The 21,774-nt window shown below is 39.1% G+C and overlaps 1 protein-coding gene across 1 annotated transcript in view; it reads right to left on the bottom strand.

The window, feature by feature from the left end:
• Positions 1-21,774, bottom strand: part of EPB41L2 (erythrocyte membrane protein band 4.1 like 2) — a 139,605-nt gene that overhangs the window by 110,772 nt on the left and 7,059 nt on the right. The window contains 2 exon segments of the mRNA XM_042987152.1: positions 6,285-6,491; positions 7,618-8,099. Of these exon segments, the coding sequence (XP_042843086.1) occupies positions 6,285-6,491; positions 7,618-8,085 (675 nt within the window). The 5' untranslated portion in view covers positions 8,086-8,099.

Genomic DNA, 21,774 nt, shown 5'->3' on the forward strand with positions numbered 1-21,774 from the left:
TGTGAGGCATTTTTATCCGCTTATTAACAGTATATATTCACTTTCCCCAAAAGAATGCGGACTCCAAAGACAATAATTAGTTTTTGCAAACGGTGTTGCCTTGGCTCCCTGAGCATCTATTCATTTAATTCCTGAGGTTCAAGAAAGAATGGTCCCGGATGGCACACAGGAGGAAAAAATGTGGAAACAAGAGGCCATAAAATGAACAGAACAAGGAATACAGGGACAGAGATGGACATATGGAGATCTTTCTATCTATTTTAAGGAAGTAATCTGAGGAACAGTTCATGTTAGGACACCAAACAAACAATATCTCCAAGAATTATCTTCAAGAAAAATTATTCAGGTAATACAGTAACATTTGTATGAAATGGCTTAAAAGGGGTGCTTTTTTTGACTAAAGGTACCGACAGGCACAAACGGGAAACCTTTCCCAGTGCTCTAATCACACTGATGAAATCATTTCTATAAAAACCACTGATGTGCCTCTTTAAAACTGTAGTGAATAAAAAGTTCCCCCTAAACTATTGCAGCCACACAGCTACCTACTATGTTCTGAAATCTAAATAGCATTCTTGCTAGGTCCTATATCCCAATGACTTTACAACCTCTGCCAGCTCATTTTGCTCTACAGATCAGTTTTAATCTTCTCATCATGGCATGTGAACGCCTTCTAGAACATCATCTTACCCTGTAAGGTCTCTATAAGCTAGGTCATTCCAACTTCTCCAGAGCCCTGAAAAGGTCATGCTTCCTTCTACTGTTGCTGGTGCCCTAAAGCGAAGACATTCAGGCTCTCTTCAGTGGGAATGCTATCATCTAAAGTTCAAGTTGAAAATTAGACACATGGACATACAAAACAAAAACAAGGGGCATCTAAAAAGTCATGACAGACATCATCTTTAATGACAGTCAACAGATGGAAACAAATCTAATCTCCCAAACTAAATAAAGTGAAAGTATTTATTTCCCACATTGTATTTATCTTCCTTGAGTGCTTGCAAGTACGTGAATAGCTATGGTTTCCCACAACACACTTCCCCAAGTAGTCCTTAGACACCGATTTCCGGTACAAAGCTACACAACTCCAGATAAGCAGCATCAGCACATCACCCAATCTGTCTAAGGTCAATGCTGGAACGGGAAACATGAGAGCACTCAAATCATGTGACGGCTGTCCTCTGGGCTCTGCTCCCAAAGAGGAAATAACAGCAGGTCTGATGAGTATCAGACCCATACTAATGACACTAGGCAAGCAACCAGAGAACCGAAATGGGAAGAACAACTGAATAAAAGAGAGTTAGCCAAGATAGGTAATACAACCTATAACATTTACGTGGTTATAAGAGCTATTATGAAAATGGTGAATTACAGCCTGTGGTCAAATAGAAGTCACTGCCTAGACAGAATTCTAGTGATCTGCTGGTACATTAAAACCTGCTATGGGATCATATCACAATAGCCTCCTCTGATTGCATTCTGCTTTGTACTTGAAAGGAGAAAACAGTTTGTTCAACACATATATGCTACACATTTCAAATTTATCTATTGTCCTCAAAAGTTCATTTTTAATGATATATGAAGTAATCATTTATTAACCGAAAAGCCAATCTATCTGTACATTAATATAGTCATAAAAATAAAAGACTCCTATGCTTTTGCAACCAATTGAAGTCAAAGTGAATTAAACTTTGGTAATCGCAAACTTTGCTGCATCTAACTTTGCATTCTTTCTCAACTCTGCTTCAAGCAACAGGACTTCATTCCCCATGAGTAGCAAAGTCCCAGAAGAGGGAATAGCCATACAGATAAGAATGTTATTTTGTACCATTCCAAAATGAGATCTGACAACAAATGAGTGCTAAACAGAGTGCTAAAGGGGGCAGGCACAGTGATTAATACTAGACTTCATTACATGTGTCTATAAAACACTTAAATATCATTCCTAAAAAAGCATCAAGAAACAAAGAAAAATACCAGACAACCCAAAATTAGATGACAGGATATGACCACACAGATCATACAAAACAGCTAGCATAAATTCACCAGTTAAAAGACAGAATTCGCAAATGGGATTAAAAAACGTCTCCTCAAAAAAAAACAAAACAAAAAAACAAAACACAATGTCTAAAAACAAAGAAATGAGAAAAGATAGTCCAGGCAAATCCTAACCAAAATAAAGCCAGTACAGTAATATTAATGTCAAAATAAATTTTAAGGTACTGTATGATGGTAAAAAGGGGGACAAAATTCCAAGAATATATAATTTTGCACATGCTGCCATATAATAATCTAGCCTCAAATTTTATAAAGCATCAACTTACAGAAATATGAAGAGAAATTATCAAATCAACAATTACAGGGAGAGATCTCAACACACCCCTCATATTAGTTGATAAACGAAGCAGTTAAACAATTAACAGAGACATAAACAATATGAGCCACATAACTAATAAAACTGATCCAAAGGACAGATCTGAACACCTGTGCCAACAAGGAGACAATATACTTTTCCAAACTCAAAAAGAACTATTACGAAAACTGACTATAGATTAGCTTGCAAAATAAGTCTTAACAAATGTAACAGATCCCACAAGACATGCACACGTATATTCACAACACACACATGCTCTGGAAATTCAAAAACACACTTAAAAAAGTTTCAGTGGTCAAAAATGACCCATTTAAAAGGACACCAAAATATTAAGAACTGAACGGCAATGAAAAGCCCTATACTCAAAACTTGTGGACTCAACAAGAAATACTTGAAGGGAAATCTAGAGCCACGAAAGCATATATTTATTTGATACTCAAGAAATCAGAAGAAAAACAGGGTAATCACAAAAGAAAAACTAAAGAGCAAAAGGGAAAAAATGTTACAAAAAAAGTAACATAGAAACAACAAAACCAAGTTGTTTCTTTGAAAAAAAATTAAAATGGTTAGCTCTATAGGAAGAATGAGGTGGGGAGAAAAGGCAAGTAACTGTAGAAACGAAAACGGAATGAAAATCAAGTGCACACGACGAGAATACTATGACAAACGTCATGCCAATAGATTTGTCAAATTAGATGACATGGAGAGTTGCCTCCGAAAGTATGAATTACTACAACTAACTCAAGAAAAAACAGAAACAAGCTGTTAGTATAAGGAAACTGAATCAGTGATTCAAAAAACAAAACAAAAGAACAAAAAAACAAACCCATTCTCCAACCCTACTCTTTTCACCAGGCCAAGACAGTTTTAAAGGCAAGTTTTACCAGATCTCCCAAGAACAGATAACGCCTAATTTATCTAAACTTTTCCAGAGAATATTAAAAGGGAAGCAACTTTATGAGGTTGGTATGTAACCTGGTTAATAAAATTTCACAAAGCTGATTAAAGGAAATAAAATATATTATATGCAAAAACCCTAGATTAAAAAATATGAAATGAATGTCAAATCATCACGAACAAGTAGAGACAATGTGGAAAAATTCAATTCAGGGCTTACTAGCTGGAATTTATTTTTAATTCTTTTTAACATTTATTTATTTTTTTTTTTTTTTAATTTTTTTTTCAACGTTTTTTATTTATTTTTGGCACAGAGAGAGACAGAGCATGAACGGGGGAGGGGCACAGAGAGAGGGAGACACAGAATCGGAAACAGGCTCCAGGCTCTGAGCCATCAGCCCAGAGCCTGACGCGGGGCTCGAACTCACGAACCGCGAGATCGTGACCTGGCTGAAGTCGGACGCTCAGCCGACTGCGCCACCCAGGCACCCCCATTTATTTATTTTTGAGACAGAGAGAGACAGGGCATGAACGGGGGAGGGTCAGAGAAGAGAGGGAGACACAGAATCCGAAACAGGCTCCAGGCTCTGAGCTGTCAGCACAGAGCCCGATGCAGGGCTCGAACTCACAGACCGCAAGATCATGATCTGAGCCGAAGTTGGACACTTAACCAACTGAGCCACCCAGGCACCCCCTGGCTAGAATTTAAATTGGCACAACTGCTTTGGAGATCACTTTGGCAGGATCTGGGAAAACAGAGGAAGCAAACTGCAATCAACCAACAGAGCAATTCCACTATGGTCTACCCTGAAGAAACTCTCGCACAAGGAAACAAGGCAAGGTGTAGGATTGTGATCACTGAAGCAAAGGCTGTTATACTACGTAAAGAAATTGAGCCTCAGCACAGGAATGGATAGACTGGTTTAGTCATCCAAAGAAAACTACACAGCAGCTGAAAGTGAACAAAGTAGATTTACACGTGGTAAAATGAGATGTACTGAGCAAGAGAGATGTGAACGAGACTTCAGCAAGGTTTTGGTTCTTAAAAAAAATCTGAAACGCATGGCATAATAGGAACATCTGAGTAAAATTTTTATGGGGAATATACAGCTGTCAATTCTTTTCTAGATTTTGGTAGATTTTTTACATACATGGTGACTTTAAAAGATAGAGAACAGAAATAGATTTAAACCATAGAGCACATTGGTTAACCCTGACGTTTGGTCATATAAAGAGCTTCAGAGATAGCAAGGACCTTCTGAATTACCTAAGCAATCTTATATTCCATAGATGAAGCCAGCTTCCGGACCTCAGTCTGGCCCAGAGAGCTTCAATAAATGGTTCAAAGTCACATAACAAGTTATCAAGTTGGTTCTCAAATTTTAGACTCCCTAAATTCTAGCACACATGGGAGAAACAAGGAGCATGGGGTCAAACGTAACTGAGTCAAGTTCACAGCATCATTGTATTATCTTTTTTACTGTACCCACCCTACCTGAGACACACAGTTTGTCTCCCTCTAACCCTCCCAGCTCTCTCTCAAAGCTGTAAGGATTTTTAATTCTCTTTTGCCACTCCTGTTCTTGAAATAAATGAAATATCTAAACAATTATAACTAAAATGAGTAAAACAGATGAAGTAAAATAAAGGACCATGAATCATTCATCTTTGTACCCCCCGTACCTCGTATTCTAATACAGGTTTAAATATATAATAAAATACTGTTCAACTAGATAGGTCTATTTCACCAAGCTGAATCCTTCCATTATAGTTAAAGTGTAACTTCTATTTTTAGTAAGAATGTGAAGAATTAGGAAAAATTTTAATTTTAATAAGTGAGAAGACCAAAGCAAAGACTATTCTATAGAGACCATATTTTAAATGAACAAAATGGGTCCCACTTACTGCTTTGTCCACGTGTAACAAATCAAACAGGGTAGTTTGGTGGTCAGGTTCACAATGTCCAGAGTCAAACTGCCAGGTCTGGAATTCTGGCTCACCCACTAATTAGCATGAAACTTTGAGCAAGTTACTTAAACTCTCCAAGCCTTCCATTCCCCACTGTAACAATGGGAACACCCATAATAATACCTACCTCATATAGATTCTTACAAGTGTTATGTGAAATAGTCCACTCGAAGCTTTTGACACAGTTGTTCAGTACATATCAGCTATTCGCACATGTTCTTGTAAATAAAGTAACTTAGCTATGAAAAGTAACAAGCTCTAACGGAATTATAAGGTACTAGATGCTTTAAAAAAATTATATTGGTGGAGCACCTGGGTGGATCAGTAGGTTAAGCATCCTACTTCGGCTCAGGTCATGATCTCACAGTTTGTGAGTTCGAGGCCCTTGTCAGGCTCTGTGCTGACAGCTCTGAGCCTGGAGCCTGCTTCGAATTCTGTTTCCCTCTCTCTGCCTCTGCCCCATTCATACTCTGTCTCTATCTCTCTCTCTAAAATAAACATGAAAAAAATTTTTTTGTTTTAATTATATTGGTTTTGGTCACATCCATGCTAATAAATTATATGCTTTACAAATCATGAGTGTTTTTTAATTAAATGAAACTGAATAAATGAGCTCAATCTTAAGTCGTTAGACTCAGGATAAAAAAAACTTAGGGGCAAAGTTCTGAAATTAACATGACTCTGAAATACCAACCTAGCTGGTTTCTCAAGTGAAACTCTTACAGAAAAAGGTAATATTCAAACTATTTAATACCCATCCTAAACAAACACCAGCCAATACATATGACTAGTACAAACTAGCAGAACATTGGCCCTGATTCCGCACCCTCCCCACCCCACCCCACCCCGCCACTTAGGGTCAGGAAATATTGTTTGTCATGGAAATGACCCTCTCCTGTTCTTGTTTTTTAAAGCACAACTGACAAACTAGCTTATAGGGACACAAAAATATATACACTGTGCCAGCCCACAAGTGAGGGCAACCTGTGCCTTCTGTGTTCACCCTACACACCAAGACAGCTATCCAACCAGCACCCCATCTCACCTCCAGGTCACAGCTGTACTCGGTGCCATCTAGGAGGGTCACTTTACACTGGACAGTTTTGGCCTTCTTGGTGGCTTTCTGAGAAGCCTTCTCTGACTTTAGCTCATTGGTCTGCACTTCCTTGGTCTCCCTTTTTGCTTCTTCTGATTTGTCTTCCTGTATTTCCTTAGCCTTCTCTTCTCTCTCCTTACTTACTTCATCAGCAGGCTGTTGACAAAAAAATTTAAGTTCATACTAAAGTTAACCAATTTGCAGAAGACAAAGTATTAGAAGGAAAATCTTCAGTAGGAATTGTGATTGTTATAAACACTGTCAACCTACAATGTTAAAAGACTTCAAAATTTTGCTAGAAAAGATATTCCCCATATCTCCCTCCCCCTTCCTCCATTTTCTCATTTTGCCAGTTTGGTAACTTCATCATTAAATGAGTAGAAGAAACTACATCCTGGCAACTAAAACTTAAAATATCATCTCAAATAATAAAATTATAATAGCGTAGTATGGCAAAGCCTAGGTTCATCAGGCAACCAAAATGTTCACACATACAAATCTATTTCTTCCTACTTACTGAACACTCCCACACATCAAATCAAAGAGGTAAAAAATCCACACTATTTACAAAGGACAGGTGGAGGCGCCCGGGTGGCTCAGTCGGTTAAGCGTCCTACTTCAGCTCAGGTCATGATCTCACAGTTCGTGAGTTCGAGCCCCATGTCGGGCTCTGTGCTGACAGCTCAGAGCCTGGAGCCTGCTTCGGATTCTATGTCTCCCTCTCTCTCTGTTCCTCCCCTGCTCGCACTCTGTCTCTCAAAAATAAAGACCAAAAAAAAAAAGTTTTTTTTTAAAGGAGAGGTCGTTGGATTCTAAGTATCTGTTTAACCTAAACAGTAAGAGACATGGATTTTTTTTTTTTTTATAGTTTGCATAAAGAGTCAACTTTTTTGCCTTATTATTTGGGCAAGTTTTAAAAAAGAAGTAACAAGAAGGCTGTAGCAGACCACTCCAAGACCCATATTCCAGATACAATAAGCCCAAGTAGTATCTGCATAGAAAAAAATCTCGAAATGACTCAAAAGAAATCCTTTTTGTCATGTGGCTAGAACATCAAGCTTTAGGCACGCCTGGGTGGCTCAGTCAGTTAAATGTCCAACTTTAGCTCGGGTCATGATCTCCCAGTTTGTGAGTTTGCTCCACATTGGGCTCTGCACTGACAGTGTGGAGCCTGCTTGGGATTCTCTCCTCCTACCCGCCTCGAAAATAAACGTATTTGGGGGGGAAAAAAAAAAAAAAAAAGAACATGAACCTTTAATTCCCAAACACTTCTCAAACATACCTGTGCCACAGAACCGCTCACTGGTTTCTCTTCCTTGACATCAACTTTAATCTCCTGTTGTTTCCTCTGAGCGGTTTCTTCGGCATCACCCTTGGCCTGCCTCTCTCCTTCAGGAAGAGATTCTTTATCTAAAATCTCCTCGGCAACAGCTTGGGTAGGCTCTTTTTTATCTCCTCCATCTTTGGCCACTACTAAGGTATAGGACTTTTGTTTCTTAAGCCATGGGGGTATGAATCGAGAAATTCCCCTGCTCTCCGATGGATCCTTCTCTCTCTTCTGGCGGTGTGGACTACTTTGGCTTTCAGCTGTAGGAGATGACTGGGAACCTTTTTCCTCCTCTGGATCGGAGGACTGATTCTGCTGATTTTCTGCTACTTCTTTCGTTTTCTCCTTGGTTGTATCTGTGTCTGCTCCTAATTGTTCAGGTTCTTTCTTCACTTCAGAAGTGGAGCCTACTTCAGTGGTCATGGTTACAGCTTATGCTGTAAACAAAACAAAATCACAAAATGTTATTTTACAAACTCTCTCAGTTTTAGTTTGGAGGGAAGGAACACGGTACAGAAGAGTGGGAAGGGAAATGGCAAAGAGATGATAGAGAGAAAATGTGTAGGGAAAGACAGTTCATAAGCACAAGAGAAAAATGGAGATTGCTACTCTTAGAATTCTCTATCAGAATCAAAGAACCAAAGGTAGCATCACAATGGAATTAACTGATTCTGTACTGATAGAACTTAAAATCATGAAGAGCTTAGGTGATTACTTTTATTAAGTTTCATCTAGCCATAAAAAACTTACCCCAAAAAACCCCACCATTTTTTAAGGAAAATTTCTTTTCTCTATACTTTGTATGCCTTATTCTATCACACAATGCTACTGATACTGTTAGTAAGTATGGAGACAAATTTCACTGCAATTTCACACAGTGAAACCAAAATGATGGGTATTTTAAAGATGAATTTTAAATGTGGAGTGCTTAATAGTGAGAAAATTAGATCTGGGAAAAAAAAAAAAACCAAAAAACACCTGTATCTTTTTTGTCCCAAAATTAAACCCCATAATTCACCAGCATTATTTCAGTGCAGAAGTTAGTTTTCTGAGAAAAGTACTCAAACTATGATCAAAAAGTCTAACCCTCTGTCCCACCCAAACGCAAACATAGTCTTCCTTATAGATGCAATTACAAGTATCTAGGGGCCCTTAATCTGAACCAAATGAAGACATTATAGAGGTGGGGAGGGGAAATGCATCTAACAATTGACCCTATCACAACTAATGAAAACAAAATTGAAATGAAGTGTGAAAGTAACTACTTGTCTCAATTTCACATGAGCAAAGAGGGATTTTTTAAAATAAAGCTCCCCCGCTGACATATTAAAAACAAACAAACAAACAAAAACAGGCAGAGAGCAGAGATAGCACACTCTCTCCTTTGTTGCCAATGTTCAAAGGCCTGGGAAACCCTCCCCACCTCTATAAGGCCAGTAGGAAATTTTCCAGCTATCTTCAAAAGTAGTACAAACCTTGACTAGTTCAAAAAAATAAAACACACCTTGCTCTTTTTTAAGCTTTAGTGAGATATAATTCACATACCACAAAATTTACCCATTTAAATTGCTTAGTTAATGGTTTTGAATACATTCACAAGATTGTGCAACCATCACCACTATCTAATTCTAGAATATTTTCATCATCCTGAAAAGGAACTTTCTACCCATTAACATTTTGTCTCCGTTGTCCCCTCCCCCCGCCCCCAGCCCCTGGCAATTACTTTCAATCCATTTGGATTTGCCTATTCTAGACATTTCAAATAGACGGAATTACACAGTGTGGCATTTTCACTGGACATAATGCTTTCAAGGTTCACCCATACTGTAGCATGTATCAGTATTACACTTGTTTATTAAACTATTCTTCACCCTCTTTTGCCAATCATATATCTGATAAGAGTCTAGTATCCAAAATATATCAAGAACCCTTACAATTCAACAGAATGAATAAAAGAATGAATGAATGAATGAATGAATGAATGAATGCAAAGAATTTTAAGTAGACATTTCTCCAAAGAAAACATACAAATGGCCAGTAAGCACTTGAAATGCTGCTCAACATCATCAGTCATTAGGGAAATGAAACCCAAACCACCATCAGATACCACTTCATATGCACTAAAAGATGGCTCTTATCAAAAAGACAGAGAGTAACAAGTACTAGTGAGAATGTGGAAAATTTTAAATTCTCAACCCTGGTGGCAAAGAAAGTAAAATGGTGCATTCACTTTGGAAAACCGTTTGTCAGTTTCTCAAAAGTTAAAGTTACCACAGGACCTAGCGATTCCATTCCTACGTGTATATATATACCCAAGAGAAATGAAAACAGATGTCCACAGGAAAACTTGTAAACGAATCTTCAGAACAGCCTTATCCGTAATAGTCAGAAAACAGAAACTCAAATTTCTACCAACTGATGAATGGATAAACAAGATGGGTGTGTCTGTACATATTAACTCCTAAAAAGGAATGAAGTGCTAATGTATCCTGCCACACACAAACCTTGAAAACATTATTCTAAGTGAAAAAAATACAAAAGGCTACATGGTATATGATCTGCTTCTACGAAATTTCCAGAATACGCAAACCCACAAAGAAGAAGTAGATTAGTGGTTGTAAAGGGCTGGAAGATAGAATAGAGAGCAACTGCTAATGAGTACAGGGTTTCCTTTGGGGGTAATGAAAATGTTCTGGAATTAGACAGTGGTGATGGTTGTACAGCCTTGTGAATACACACAAAACCATTGCATTGTAAGCTTTAAAAGGGTGATATCTCAGGGCGCCAAGGTAGCTCAGTTGGTTGAGCATCTGGCTCTTGATTTTGGTTCAGGTCATGATCCCAGGGTTGTGGGATCCAGCCCCACGTCGGGCTCCATGCTGTATGTGAAGCCTGCTTAAGATATTCATTCTCTCTCTCTCTCTCTCTCTCTCTCTGCCCCTCTCCAACTCGTGTGTGCCCTAAAATAAATAAAATGAAAAAATAATATAGTTTTTGAAAGGGTGATATCTCAATAAAAAATAAAAAAGTTTTTAAAAATGGTATTCCCTTCTAATATCCAAGCATGAAAGCATTCAGTCAGCCTGACTATATTTAATGGGCCCCTACAATGTGCCAAGTACTGGGCACATGAATAAAGACTGCCTTCAAGAAGCTGAAGGAGGGGAGAAGGTGGTGTACAGATGAAGTGAAAAGCACACTGCTTAAAAAGCACAAGACAGATACTTAACCCAGATTAGGAGAAGAGGGTCACTAGGTAAGCCCTTCTACCAAAGTTGACATTTGAGTTTCTTTAAAATGATGAGCCCTCATTCAGGCAAGGGAGTCAGGATAGGCAGCATGTGCCAGGAACACGGAAGTGTGGAACCAGGAGAATATTCCTCCTACAGGAAACCACAAGTACTGAACGGTAATACACTGTACAAGTTAAGTGGAAGCTTGTTATAGAGATAGGAGATGAGGAGGAAGGCGAATTAGCAGGGACAAAGTAGGAGCAGTAAGCAGGAGCCAGGACATAAAAGGTTTTGTGTATCCTGGTAAGAAAGGTCTTGAGGTTAATTTAAAGGCAGTCAGAAGTCATATAAGCGCTTTCCACAGAGGAGTAATGTAATCATACCCACATTTCAAATAGCCCAACCTGGCTTGTAAAGTACAGGATGAAAGATTGAAATAGACATCCAGAAGGCTGTTCAATAACCCACACACAAGACGATGATGGTCTGCACTAAGGTAGGAGCAGTGAGGCAAAGGACAAGAAATGAATCTAATGGTAAAGAGAGATAGACGACATGATGTGTCCACAATGAATAGAACAAGTCAAAGAGAGGAAAGGGTTGAGGAAAAGTCTCAGGTCATGGAAACTGGGGTGATGGTAGAACCACCCATTGAAACAGGGAGCACAAAGGAAAAGAGGGTCTGACGGAGACAAACTGTTTTGAATGCATCACAACTGACAAGTCTGTCTAGCTGAACACCTGCCATACAGGTCTTGAACGGAGACTGGATATGCACAAGAGATATGGATTTGGGAGTTGTCATCGTATGGGTGATAGTTAAAAGCACAAATGATACATACAGCCATCACCTAGAGAAAAAGTATAGTTTTGCATTTAGACGGTCCTGAAAAGAACTTTATCACTGCTCAACATTGCAGAGTCAGGCAGAAGGCAGGAGGTGAGAGAACTATATAATAAGACTAGGAGATGAGTGGAAATAAATGGAGGGCAATGCTACAAAGGAAGAATAGTTAAGTAACCATAACATTTTAATTTATAATTCTATCCATGTTTGAAAATTTGCACATACTAGTTCACTACCTCTATGCTGTATAAAAGCATAAAGTGTAGGTGTGTTAGTAAAATGTTTAACTACTATCTGCATTGGTCTCAGATCACCAAACTTAAACATCGTATTCTGTCAAACTGAAGTAAACATCACAGATAAGACAGGCTGTAGCCAACATGGATGTATTGTAGAAAAATTATACCAATATTCCTGAAAATCAAAAACTGGTGACATTGAGCAAAACTAAACTATATGTTTTATGGAATTTTTGTACAGAAATCTTAGCTCAACGTAAACCAAAATGTACAAAATATTAAGGCATTGACTTTATTTAGGAAGACATGAGCCAAGATCTGTTAAGTCATTCTAAAGCTAATATGATTACTGAACTTTCTCCTCCAAAGATCTGAATTGAACGTTCAGGTAAATAGAATGCAGTTACTATTCATAAACCTAAGTGGGCTTCCCACCCCCCTCAATTTATTTAAACTAAACAAACAAATTTCACCCATTTCTCTCATTCCCGCATCTGGCAACCACTGGTTGTTCTTTATCTATGAGCTTGGTTTCGTTGTTGTTGTTATTTAAATTGCACATGCAAGAGAGATCTTAAGGTGTCTTTCTTTCTGTAACATTTAATTTAGCATAATCCATCCATGCTATTGCAAACAGCAAGATTCCATTCTTGTTTACTGATGAATAATACGTGTGTGTGTGTGTGTGTGTGTGTGTGTGTGTGTGTGTGAGAGAGAGAGAGAGAGAGAGAGAGAGACAATTCTTTATCCATTCATCCATAAATGGAAATTTAGGCTGTTGTTTCTATATGCTGACTACAATAAATAATACTACAGTGAACATGGTGTGTACACATCTTTTTGAGTTAGTGAGTTTTCATTTCCTTTGATAAATACCAAGAAACTGCTGGATCATATGGTAGTTAATTTTTTAATTTTCTAAGGAAACTCGATACAGTTTTTCTCTAGTGGCTGTACCACTATTAGGTATTTAAAATTCAGAATCATGTCTCCCAGTAAGACTCTTACATAGCACAGAAAGTCTTTTTTCCTTCTTTAAACTACCATTTTCCATGTAGCACTTAAATGGAGAATATTATTTATATTAATCATGCAATGACCCAAGTTGATTTTTAGTATATACTCTCTAATTACGTTTTGAGAGTTGAACCAATGCCCTGGTAAAAATTAAAATAAAAACGTCCCACCCTTGTCCAAGCTAATCAAGATAATTGGTAGCTCTGTAATTACTTTTGCTATGACAAATAACCTGGAGACCAATTAAGTAAAGTTGATTTTTGGTCAAAATATTTTAGAAGCAATGAGATATAAAACTCAAGTTTCCACTATTATGTTGGAAACATTAATATTTTTATTTTAATCATAAGACCTGTCACTTACTGTGTCAGACATCATGCACACAAATTTCTGCTCTTTAAAACATCCTACAGGGAAGGTATTATCCCTGTAGGATAAAGTAATAAAGAGTAAAAGTTATGTGACTTATCCAAGGCCACTGAATGGAGGACCACACAGCTGTGCATACCTGTTTTCACCTGCATTTCATAATGTAATCACAACTCCACCTTTGAATTCTTTGAATGATTGGATCAACCAGGGTCTTTGGTGCAGTCCTCAAAGGAAATTCATACCAGTTTGTGGAAATGACTACAGAATATGAATCTATTCTGCGATTTACTATAATTCGCTCTGGCCCTCCCCCAGTAAAAAATTTACAGATGAGTTCCCATCACATAGAAGATCATACTTGAAGGTTATTTTTGGCCATGTAATCACAATTGAGCTGATGAATGGAAATTAAAGACAAGGTGCTAACACAGAGACAGAGCACAGATAAACCATACCATTAAGCCTTATACAGTGGTCTTCCTCAACCACTACTGGATTCACGCTTTTAAGTTTTAAGAATCTCAGAGCTGTTCAGTGTTGCCCCTCCAAATGCAAGTTACAAGATCTTAAAACACAAACAAACAAAAAAACAGAGAACTGGCTAATTCTATAAAATCGTATTTTGTAAATACTCAAAAATAAGGGTGGATATAATTATGTGTAAATAAGTACCTTCTTAAAATAGTTTCAGAGATAAACAAAAGCTCAAACCTAAACACTACCTTCTTTGTTGATAAAATGGCTTCTTGAACAAATTACCACCATCAAGAAAACATGATTATAGCACATCCATTCACCATAATTATCATGCCTGTGACTCTCAAGAGTTTCAAATGTGGATAAGCCTTTAAACTCCATCACCCACTAAAATGTAAACTTCTGCAGTAGAATGCAAGCCTTCGCACTAAAATGAAAGCCCCATAAGGGCTAGGCTCTTTCTACGTTACCCGCATCTAGACTGGCACAGAGAGGCACCTGATACATATTTACCGAATGAGTGCTGTGAAATCATCCAGTCTAATATCCTCATTCCCTCTTATCAACAAGGAAACTGAGGCTCAGAAAGACCAGAGATTTGCCTGAGATCACAAAGCTAGACGGGAGAAGCCAAACCCAGAACTACGGTTTCCCAAACTCTAGCAATGCTCATTCCACTACCTTTCATAAATATAATTACAAATACCGAAAATCCATTATTTTTATTTAGCTATATAAATTATATTAAATTAAATTAAAAAAAATAAAATTATTAAATTAAATCCATTCAGTTATATAACATACTAAGTAAAGACCTTTCTGCTTATCAGCAACCAAAAAGAATATTGCTGGGAATGGCCAGCCCATTAGACAAGCATGTGGTTTTGACACAATTACCATGTTGGCATACTCCATCTGGGTTGACAAAAGTGTTCACTATTGTAACAGCTCCATGAGAAAAAGCATGCATCACTTAACACGCAACCAAGCAGAAAACCGTCAACAGAGGATCAGCACTGGTTAGGTACAAAGCTGTGTTATGCAAAACCACCTTTTTTTTTGTTTTTTTTTTTTTTTAACTTTTAAAAAGGGCCGTCAATTCCCAGGAGCTGTCTCTATCACCAGCCTAAACAACCTACCATACGATGCAGAACATCATGCTACAGAAGACACTGGTCCCTAAGCGGAGTACTACAACCAACAAAGCAAAGCAGATACACAACTCTAGACACTCCTATGAAGAACTTCAAGTAAGGGGTTCAAGCTAACTATTGGGTATAGAGGTTTCCTTAAAACCTCACGAAAACCAGTGCCACTCTAAGAGCCCTCACTGTTAACAAAATCCCTGTACAGAGAATGGGGTAGGTGCTGCCAGCTGAGTGGCCCTCCCCCTCTGCAGAGATGAGAGCAATCAGCAGTCTTTGATTTCTACCAACAAAGTTCAAGCCATTACTTAAGGACACTCCAGATTTAACAAAATGGAAAAGGATGCATTTCTAAACTTCAAAATGGTGGCAAGGGAATCAAGAGGGGCTTTCCTGTGAACTTTGAGAAAGAAAACAAATTGTGCAACAAATAACTAATAAACTTCTATAATATCGGCCATGTGTGCACCGTTTCAATTTTGTCACTTTCTAGGTCTGACAAAACTGGTTTTCATCCGTGGCAGTGACTGGGCAGAGGATATGCAGAACAATTTTCTGGCTTATGTTCATGTCCCTACACAGCCTATAGCCCAAGAAGAAGTCTTTTAATACCCAACTACCTTCCCTAAAAGCACAAAATGTGAGAAAAAGACAAAACAGCAACCTCAATATAGAAATGACTCAGCGGCCACCTAACCAGTTAGGAAATAATGAAAGCAGTGCTTCTTAAATCTGTACAGCAAGTAAAAGGAGGCGAAGAGGGAAAAGGCGGAAGACGAAAGGGAGGAAAAACGAAAAGTATCTGGAGAGGGAAAGGAATGACAAAAACAGGACGACTTAGAGCAGACTTCATGTAATTCCTCTCTTGTAGGTTGATTTTTCTTAAGTGTCAGGTGTATAGACTACTAACCCCATATTCAAATAAGTGTCACCACATTCCAAAGGGATGATTTGTTAGTTTAAATTATCTATATGGGGAGGATAAATGAGTTATTTTTTTAAACAATCCAATGCTACCCACCCTAGTTACCTTAATAACACACTCTTTGGCTTCTTTTTTGTTCTTTTTGTTTTGTTTTTAAGGGATAAGGATCTATAAGAGAGACTGAACTATTTCTGCAAAGACATAAGCTAGCATCTGGCTTAAATTAAAGCCACATACACAAAAGATATGAACTGTGGCCCTCGGCTAGTTCAAGCCTAGGCAGGATCAGATTACATTCAGAGCATGTATTTCCTCCACCCTTTCTCCTTTTTAAACAGAACCCAAATTTTCTTCAGCTTTTGTCTCTCTTACACATGCATGCCAGCGGGGGCTGGCTCCAGGCCAGGCCAAAAGGCAATGATCTACTGGTCCAAGGCAATCACGGTAGTCCCCCTCCCCCTGTCGAGAAGACTTGCGGAAAGTCTATTGGTGGGAAGATTCCTTCCACTAAAAGGAGCCAAAAGGGAAAGGCCCCTCTTCTGTCTCAAAGCCCTGGATACCTGACTCTAGAAGTGCTGTTGCCATCTTGAGTATCCAAGAAGGGAGAAAGCCTGAGGACAAAGTGACACATACTAGAGCTGGCATGCTGCACATGGCCAGGTCCTAGGGTTTTGCTTCCTGGTATGTGAAAGAACACACTCCCTACTATGAGAACAATGGGGTTTCAGCTACTCGCAGCCACTATTAGCCTCTGCATATTCCGGAGCAAGCATCAGAAAATAAGCCCTAAGAAACTGGGAACACATACAGAACTGTATCGGGTAATTACTACTCCCCTCTGGGTTCTATGGCCCTCATAGCCTAAGAGCCATGGCTGTCGAATGTTCATTTTTCCTGATGCTCAGATTTTTTAAACCCAGTATCTGGGTTAATATCTGAGTAAGATAAAGGATTAATCTTTATTTTAAAAACTCTAAGAATGAAACAAACAAATCTTAAGAGTTCATCAAAGTGTAAGATTCTCTTTCGTCATATTGGAGGGGGGTACATGAAAATCAAGACAATTTTCAACAATGTTCAGTTCCAGTAGCACCTAAGGTAAGAGCTAACGATCTCATTTGTTAAAAGCCAAGTCCCTGCTACTCTCAAGAATTACGTCCAGATGATAAGCACTGGGTGAGGTATGGAACTGGTGAATCACTACATTGTACACCTGAAACTAGGACAACGCTGTATGCTAACTACACTGGAATAAAAATTTTTAAAACACAATTACATCAATAAAGATCTGTGCCAGGCAGAGTCTTCTCCACAAGCAACTAGGGTCATCCCAGAAATAGATTCCCTTTCCTAGAGTGAGGGCTCGATAAGCAGATACTATACATAGCCATTAAGGATCCCAATATTGGCCACCATTCTCATCATCAAAATGCACATAAACATCATCATATTGGGCACTCCAAAAGCACGCACTAATCGAAATGATAGAGACATCCAGAACCCTACTGGCTCGTCATGAAGCAATTACTAGTGGTATGGTCAGGAATATTGATCAACTGCATCGAATTCCTGCTCTCAGACAAGGCCCCAGTTTTTTGGTTTTTGTTTTTTGTTTGTTTTTTAACATGAAATTTATTGTCAAATTGGTTTCCATACAACACCCAGTGCTCATCCCAAAAGGTGCCCTCCTCAAGGCCCCAGTTTTTTAACAGTCGGATGGAGCTACGTTCTTTCTGTGTGAAGCTATCTAGTCTTTAGATAAAATAACAGAGTGGTTTGGAGATCAAGTCTGGGAGCTAAAAAGACCAGGATTAGAATTCCAGCTCTGTCTCCTACTAGTGGTGTACCCAGGGATATTATTTAGCCTTCAGTTTCCTCATAAGCAAGAGGGATAGAATACATTCTCACTGGGATGCCCTAAGGATGTAATTAGATGCTATACATAAAGTGCCTGGCACACAGTAAATTCATAATAAATGGTGGGCCACTGTCATCAAATAGGGATTCTGGCCAAAAAAAAACAAAAAACAAAAAACGGGGGGGGGGGGGGGGGGGGGGGGAAGGGCACTATGCCCCTTCGTTCACTAAAAATAATAGTAAGAACACAAATAATAGTGACAATATCAGCTATTTATTGAGCATGGTTCTAGAGACTCTGAGTGTAGCAATTCCCTTAATCCTCACAACGCTCTGAAGTAGGAACTAAGATCATTCCCATGTTACAGATGAAGAAGGAAAGACAAGATAAAGGACTTGCACGAAGCCATACACCCAATACATGGAGGAGCCACGATTCAGACCCAGGCTGTCCAGCTCCAGAGACCTCCTACAATACCGCCACCAATCCCAAACAGCTTCACTGTTACACAACCAACACTAGCATAATGGCCAACAATTCACTATCTGTTGAAAAAGCCGGGGCACCTGGGCGGCTTAGTCGGTTGAGCATCTGACTTCAGCCCAGGTCATGATCTCACGGTTTGTGAGTTCGGGCCCCACAGTTCGCCGCTGTCAGCGTAGAGCCTGCTTCAGATCCTCTGTCCCTCTCTCTCGGCCCCTCCCCTGCTCGTGCCCTCTCAAAACTAAATACAACATAAAAAAAGAAAAAGCAAAAAGCAAACTATTACTACCAATTTGGAGGCTTACAGCCCTAAGCAGTATGTTCTAACTGAGCCCCTTATAAATTTCACCTATTTTTAGAATGTGGGTTGCAGATTTTAGGCCCTTCTCTCAAAGCAAATGTTTCTTCAGCCCTTTCACAGCACAGGTAACCAGACACCAGCAGTATAGGTGAACAGAATCCTGTTCTCGGCCTAGTGAGGGACTGAGGTAGCAAGACTAGCATCAATATAGGGGTGCGTGGGTGACTCTGTTGGTTAGGCATCAGACTTCAGCTCAGGTCATGATCTCACAGCTTGTGGGTTCGAGCCCCGCATCGGGCTCTGGGCTGAAAGCTCGGAGCCTCGAGCCTGCTTCAGATTCTGTGCCTCCCTCTCTCTCTGCCCCTCCACCACTCGTGCTCTCTTTCTCTCAAAAATAAACAAACATTTAAAAAAATGTTAAGAAAAAAAAAAAGATTAGCGTTAATATACATTCAAACCACGTGTCACTAATTCAGAGATCTTGCTCATTCAGATCAGAAATTACTACTAGTCTGAAGACCTGACAAGGTTTTCTGTGACGATACCATTGTCCTCTCTTTAGGAGGTCACACATGGTCCCACATGGGAACTCTTGGTTTAACACTCCTGAAATACAAAAAGGCACCGTGCTTTTTAAAGAAAACTTAATTCTCATTCTCAATTGGTTTGCTAGAGATATATTCGCTGTCTGGAAAAATTTAAGTCACTTGAATAAAAAATCCAGATAAAATCTTCCTGGTTATAAATTTCTTCAACATATAAAACGAATTTGTTTCGAATTTTTGAATTAGCCCGGCTCACCATCAACCAGCTAGGGGGAAAAGGTGGTTTTCTCTCTATATATATGTATAAACACTGGTGCATATGCAGGTAGGCCCAAAAAAATTATTCCCATTCTCTCCCGGAAGGGTACAAACAGGGAACTTGGAAACAGAGTTCTCTGAAATTTGAAAACACTTTTAAAGGGGAATAAAACAGAATGGGAAGATTCGTATTCAACTTCTAAGCTGGACATACATAAACATCCCTGATCTCTGTGAGCAGCTTCCTCCACGTTTATAGGGAAAAGCAGGAACAAAGTTGGCCTGACACGCACAAGGTCATGTTTCCTGTCTACACCTCTCCCCTGGCCACTTCTGCACCTATGCTCACATGAAGAGCAAAACTTTTGTACAGATGATGAATAATAACATGTTCCTAGTGCGGCGTGATGCATCTGGTAGCTTCTCAATAAATGTCTTTTGTGATGCTCCTAAGTATTCAGGAAATACTTATTTGTACCACCATCATAGGACATTCTCTAGAAAAGAAAAATACACTAATGTGCAGTTTCCTCCAATGACATCATAACCAGGCTCAAAACAGAGCAAAGCCAACAATCTCTCTTCATCATACCAGACAGCAGGGAGCAGGCTTTTTGTGAGCTCATCCTACAACTACCATCAGAACAGGATCCTTACCCAGCCCCATCAGAAACCCCACCTGATCAAGTGGAACTCCACAAGTCTAATACTATTTGTGTGACTCAAACTCTAAATTCTTTAGCTTAAAAATAACAGTGGTTCAGGAGGCTTTTCCCAAATAAGCTAACGACAAATCCATCAAGGTTAACTGCACAGGATAAATGCACAGGCTGCAGACGCTGCATTTTAATAGGTCGTAAGACAAAGTCTTGTCAAAATCAATCAACTCGCCACGCTATGACAAGGCCACCAGGCTGGAGCCTACACTGATCTCACACTTTCAAATCCTCTTCTCCATAAGCTTTGGAACACTGCAGTCAACAGGCATAAATATCTGAACCTTGTCAAAAAGCAGAATGTACATTTACAACTTTGATCGTTAGCTCTTCCGCCATTTTAAATATTTACAGTACTACCAGTTATGCCAACGCATAGTATATATTCTTAATTAACATAGGAGACTGAACTGCATGATTTTTCTAGCTTAGGTAAGCAAGCCTAACTAAACGTTGACACCAGTCCTCTGGCCAGTCAGCAGAAGGTGCTGTAGACTGTTAGCTGTGGCCCCTCCACGCCTGGCGTGATAAAAGCAACTTTCCCCAGGCAGGAAAAGTTGTAACTACAATGGAATTAGAGACATGCCATTTGGAATGCCTAAAACCGTCCCCCCCGCCACACACACACACACACACACACACACACACACACACACACAAGTATTTCTACTCTGAGCATTAGTTTAGTTCAAAACTACTTTACTTATTAGTAAGAGCTTCAAACAACTACTTTTTAGGTGAGGCTGGCTAGAACAGGTTTTTGCTTCAACAAAATTTCTTTGTTTCTTTGGAGGTAGGATTCTCAAAATTCAACATGTGTAATCGTGAGTGGAGTACAGGATCCCACGGGAGAATATGCCAGGCATTCAATTTTCAGGGGTCCAACAAAAAATTCAAGCAAACTAAATGTCAGCGTTTAAAATTTCCCTTTCCAAGTCTGCAATCGAGCTAAGATGTTAAACCGTACACAGGTCACCAATGTATCCTAGAACATGCACAGGAACGCTGCACGGAGACGGGGCGCCTACGACTGGCTGGCTGTCGAGATCACCAGCATCATCTCTACAGTTATTTGTTCCCACGCCCAAGTTGCCAATAATTTTAAGAGACAATTCTTTGTTGGGCCCAAAAATAGAAAACTTAAACTTCACAAGTACACATGTGCCCTCCTCCCCCAAATGTACTGGCTAATTCTTTCAGCAGAAGAGCATTCCATATGGTGCCAACAATAAAGGAACTTGCAGAGATCATCTGGCAATCACTGTGGTGGTTTTGTTTTGTTAGAAAGTAACACTCAAACTAGGTTCTTTTTAAGGGTGGGAATTAGATCAAGAAAAAGCAGGAAGACCATTTTTTCTAAGTCTGGATGTCAGAATCTGGGCAACAATAGTGAGTTGTCACTATTCTTCAATGTGACAACAGATTACATATTCAGTAAAAAACAAAAAAAAAAGAGGTTAATACCTATCCTTATTTAACCAACATTTATTTACTTCGGGTGTGACAACATCAAAACAACATACAATTCTTAACCACTGTTAATGGCCACTAATCTGTAGAGGCTAAAAAATGTGAATTCAACTCTGTGCCAGTCACAGTACAACTCCTTTTTAATCAAACAAATTAGCATGAAAATGAAGCATTCTATAAATTAAAATCGGTCATCCTTCAACATGTTTCAAAAGTAACCGTAGAC

Source organism: Panthera tigris, chromosome B2, assembly GCF_018350195.1.
Source record: "Panthera tigris isolate Pti1 chromosome B2, P.tigris_Pti1_mat1.1, whole genome shotgun sequence".
In the NCBI taxonomy this organism is placed as follows: Eukaryota; Metazoa; Chordata; class Mammalia; order Carnivora; family Felidae; genus Panthera; species Panthera tigris.